Genomic DNA, 5263 nt, shown 5'->3' on the forward strand with positions numbered 1-5263 from the left:
GCATGCAAACTCAATACCAATCAAACACTACCCCTTTCCACACCAAATTAACCATCAAATTGAGATGGCCAACTTGGTGAAAGACCACGGAGAAAAGAACAACAAAACAGATACAGCAGCCTTTTCTCTGCTGCAAATTTCATTCGGGAGCTTACATAGCTCAGAAAAATTTGAGGTAGAGCTTTAACATGCAAAACCAAAGGATAACTATGAAACTAGCAAACTTGAACTTATTCAGGGGTGCATTTCTGCAATAAAGACACAAACAAAACTGCTGCATTTTTGGTTTCCAGGCTTGCGGCAATTTTCCAGCCGCAACTCTACCCATTCTATCATGCAAACAGGTCTATCAGAAGCAGGTTTCTACCTATCCATCATTAACCAAACATGCAAGTTCATTGCAGGGTTGAAACGGAGCAAATGAAGCTGACCATCGAAGATGTAAGTAAACAGCAAAACAGTAATGGAAGGAAAGAGAGGAGATGCCGCAGTTTTCTGCAATAAAAAACAAAGCTTGCGGCCCTTTGCTCCCAAGCTCACCGCAATTTTCCAGATTTAAGTCCCTAACTTAGCTGTGTTTAATCTCATGCAAAAGTTTTCATTCCAACATGGTTAACATCCTACCAAATATCCAGCTTAGACCTTAAGCCAGTAAACACAACATTCAGCACTCCAGCATGCAAATTTCAATCCCAGATTGTGCATAAAAATCACCAAAAGAAACAGCCATGAACATTAGAAACGAACACAGCTAAACGCAAATCCCTTCTCCTCCAAAATCAAACCAGATTCACGGATAGAAACTCACATGAAGAATGCAATCCAGTGCAAAGACTAAGACTTTCAGCATACAAACATAACTCAGCAACTTACAAACAAATCCAAAGTAAAAAAAATGTTACCTTTAAACCTTGACCGAATCTTGATGCACTTCAAAAGATGAAATCTTTGTTCCTTCGTCTCTCCCGCAGATGCGCTTCCTGATTCTTTGCCTTGCTTCAACGAATCCAAAACCTTCTTGCTGCCCAAAGTTTCCTGAACCAACACCTCTAAAACTCACTGCTTTTCTCTTAATCCACCGTAAATCTTCCTCACTCTTTTATCACTCTTTCTCAGTCGCTGTTTTTCTGCTTTCTTCAGCCGCCCACTCTCTGTCTTTTCCCTTCTAGCTTTCTCTCTTCGTTTTTCCAAGTTTCGGCTGTCACCTCTCTCTCGTATGTCCTCTACCCAGAATTTTCTCTAGCCGTCAACCTCCAAGAAAAGCTTCCTCTCTTTTTTTGTTTTCTTCTCCCCCCCCGACTCTCTCTCTCACTCTATATCTTTTGCCGCCGACACCAAGCTGCCTTCTTTTTCTTCTAAAACCCTAATCCTATCCCTTCTGTATTTGCTCTAGCCGTCTCAAGCCCCCCAGTCTTCTGTTTCTTTTCTGCCCTCTCACCAGAAACCCCCAGTCGCAACTCTTCTATCCCTTCCTTTTTGTTTTCCGGTTTTCTCCCCCTTGCGGCTGCTGTCCCTCTTTTCTATTTATACGGAACCTCCCCCTCAAACCCTCAAACACTTCTTCTATATTTGCAGCCAGAGGGCTCCCTTGAGCCTTTCTTGCAAGCTGCGAAAATACGCAGCTTGCATGCCGCGCCTTATCTATTTTTTTTTTTTTTTGAACCAAAAATTGATAAAAATAGAAATAAATAACAAAACAAATTAATTAACATTGGATAAAAAATAAACACTAGAAATAAACGACAACAAAATTGCAATTTTCCATTTTTCTTTTTCTTTTCCCATTTTTCATTATTTTTCCTCTTTTCCACTTCTTCTTTTTCCCTCTTTTTTCATTTTTCAATTTTTCATTTTTTCTTTTCATTTTTAGATAATGAAACTAAATCCAAAACAACTAAAACATATTTTTTGAATGCTTTTCTTTTTTCCTTTGAGAAATTCTACGCTAAAATGGCTAAAATAACTAAAGCTAAAAGTAAATAAAACTAATTGTGACAAATAAAAATAGAACAAATAAAAAACGAATACTAAATAAATAAATAATTAAACACCAAAAATTTGGTGTCTACAGAAGTCACATATTTGGAACCGGAAACCTTCACAGTTAGCTGATAAAAGTTTTCCAAAAAAATTACCAAGAATCTAGCTTTTGTCCAATCAGATTTTGTTGGCAGATTTTCTAACTCTTGAAGCATGTAAGGATCCTGCTCCTTGAACCTCTCAAAAGCCCGTTCAAACCTTTGAGCTGTGTCTAGCATTAGATATGTAGAATTCCACCTAGTAGAGACATCTAAACAGAGCAATCTTTTGCATTCAATTTTTTCAATTTCAACACACTCCTTGAATTTTTTCAATCTAGAAGGTGACTGTCTAACATATCTAACTGCTGCCCTGATACAATCAACTGAATCCCCAAGTTTTTTGATGCTATCATTGACAATTAGATTCACTATGTGAGCTACACACCTCACATGAGTCCATTTCCCCCCTAACACAGCTTTCCCCCAATTTTGAAGTTTTTCTCGTAAATAGCTGACAGCTACATCATTGGAACTTGCATTGTCAACTGTAACAGTTAGGATATCATCAACTCCCCATTCTAGTAGACACTTTTCTATGGCCTTACCAACTTCAGTTCCCTTGTGACTAGCAATAGGACAGAAATTTAGGATCTTTTTGTTCAGTTTCCAATCATTATCTATGAAATGGGCAGTAAGGCACATATAGTTTATCCTTTGAATGGATGTCCAAGAATCTGTGGTTAGACAAATTCTGCTACTGTTATTCTTCAAAAGATGTTTCAACTTAATTTTTTCATCTAAATACAGCTGATAGCAATCTCTAGAAATAGTCCACCTCGAAGGAATTTTAAATGATAGACAAGCAGTCCGCATCATGTATTGAAAACCTCTACCCTCTACATGTTTAAATGGCAACTCATCAACAATTACCATATAAGCTATGCTTTTTCTAATGGCTTCCGCATCAAATTTCTAACTTATGAGTGCCCCTTTAACCTCTCCCTTTAATGTTTCAGTTTCACCCAAATACAAAGTAGCCTGGCCAGTGTGCTTATTTTTAGGATTTAGAGGACATTTAGCTACATGAGTATTAAGGGGAGTCGTACCATGACTTTTGGGATCTGCAGCTATGTCCTTCTCACAGTATTTGCAAATTGCATGACGAACTCCATTCACATGCTTTACATGAAAATGATCCCAAGCTTTGGACCTCTTCTTGTACTCTTCTCTTTTCTTGACAAGACCAGATTCTTCACAACTTTGTGTTGTAGGACTAGGAAGAAGAGGTTCAGATGATCCTTCTTGTTCCAGCTCATTGCGACTTGGATTACTCTCACCATCATCAGTAGTAGACATACCTTAAGTTTTTTGAAAATCTGAGCAAATAAATTATACAATTTAGTGCAACAATTAGTTAGCAATAAAATTGAAATAAAAGACTAGATGAAATTGAAGAACCAACTCAGGACAACATTTCCTCTCAAAACTGAAAATGGAGAGGAAACTTATAATCACTATTTCGTGAGAAATGCTACAAGTATAATAATAATTGTAATAAAATCGCAGCAAGTGTCTAAAATTTAAGGGAGATGCATATTCAAATTTAAGTCATTTCCTGTTATTTAACATGCGTGTCTATGTTCGGAATCACAAGAATTGATTGGTTTTGGTGACTCACTGACTCCCAAGAATGAAGGCATTAGGCTTTACACTCTTTATTATCATACTTGATTCAGGTTTATGCAACTCCCAAGAATGAAAAAGGCCAGGTAGCAGAACTAGTCAATCATTTCGGTTGTGCATCAAATGGCAAATACTGAGCCTCAAAATCTGGGATGATTTCACCATTTCTTGTTTTTTTTTGTCTGATAAAAACGAAAGTCTCGTCAGCTAGATGGTTGAAACCGTCCACCACCAACACCACTTGCTTAACGATAGACAAAAGGGAAATTCCAATCACTAATTGGCGGAGCAATTGCTTGAAAATAGACAAGGAAAAGACTACTCGCACTTGTTTTCTACTATTGGTCAAGTCCTCACACTTGTTTTCTGCTATTGCACCTACTTCATGTTTTCTCACGAAATAAATTTTGAAATTAGGGCAACTTATTAATCTACAAAGTGAAGCATTTAACTTACCTTCACCGAAATCAGCACTAGCGAACCGTGGTCCTGGTGATGGTGGAATAGTGGATGCTCGGTCAGCAATGGTGGATGCTCGATCAGCAATAGTGAAGCCTTGGTCAGAACGGGAAACGGAGAAAGAGTCTACGGGTGAGCTTTGAGCTTTCTGTAGTTGAGGTCCTTGAGGAGAGGAGAGGACTGAGGAGAATGAGGAGAGGAGAAACGAGAGGAAAAGGAAGAGGGGATGGCGCCGCGGCAGTGCAAAGGAACGAGAGGAAGAGGACTGGAGAAAAGTAGCTAACTTTAGGGCACCGCGTCTGAAAATCTGAAATTGGACCAATATCCGGACATAATGTATTATTTCCTATGTAACTTAATTCGGGCATTTCGAAATTGAAAACGGTAATAATTTACCGTTTTACCGAAATGAATTCGAATTCGGTAAATCCGAAATGAAAAACTATAAAACCATTTTCGACCCTAATTCGATTTTACCTAATATGATATCCCCAATTTACCGATCGAATTACCGAATTCGAATTACCAAATTGAAATCGATTTCGGTCGGTAAATCGGTAATTACCGTAATTGCTCACCCCTAGAGCCTCCTGCGAAAATTTCAAGATTTTCTAACAACTTGAGAATATGAAACTTTTCTTAACAAAATTCACTTCCTTGGCTCAAATTCAACCATTAAAGCAACCAAGAATCAAAGGCAAGTGAGTTCACATAAGGGTTATAAAGACAAGTGAATTTTCGGGGTCTCACACAAGGCACGGAAGATTTTAATATGTGATCTAGGAATTGAACTGATTGAGAAGAATGGATCGAAAAGAGCTATAATGGACTAATCCAGTAACTAGTTCGTTAGGGTTTCTATGGCTGATGGTTAGATTGTCATGCATGTTGGAGAAGGTAGCATTGCTGACCTGTCTCCTTCTAATTTGGTTCTTGATTGACTACCCATGCCTGTGCTTCTTTGATACCTACCCCTCGATGCAAAAGTAGGGATTTGGTTTTGATTCCTATCTTGCCCAGATTGAGAGTTTTGGATTAGGTATGAAAGTTTTGGAGAAAAGGGTTTGGATTCTAATCTTGTAGATGTTCTTTTAGTGAAT

At 38.1% G+C, this 5263-nt stretch overlaps 1 protein-coding gene across 1 annotated transcript; it reads right to left on the reverse strand.

The window, feature by feature from the left end:
- Positions 1-2135: 2135 nt before the first annotated feature.
- LOC113755894 (zinc finger BED domain-containing protein RICESLEEPER 2-like) lies at positions 2136-3377 on the reverse strand (the record flags this gene model as incomplete). Its single annotated transcript, XM_027299758.1, has 2 exons — positions 2999-3377; positions 2136-2917 (listed from the first exon to the last, which is right to left on the reverse strand). Coding segments are annotated over exons 1-2 (1161 nt in total), but the record flags the coding sequence as incomplete, so codon positions are not given.
- Between the last annotated feature and the right edge of the window lie 1886 nt (positions 3378-5263).

This window comes from Coffea eugenioides, unplaced genomic scaffold (assembly GCF_003713205.1).
Source record: "Coffea eugenioides isolate CCC68of unplaced genomic scaffold, Ceug_1.0 ScVebR1_1823;HRSCAF=2748, whole genome shotgun sequence".
Classification (NCBI taxonomy): Eukaryota; Viridiplantae; Streptophyta; class Magnoliopsida; order Gentianales; family Rubiaceae; genus Coffea; species Coffea eugenioides.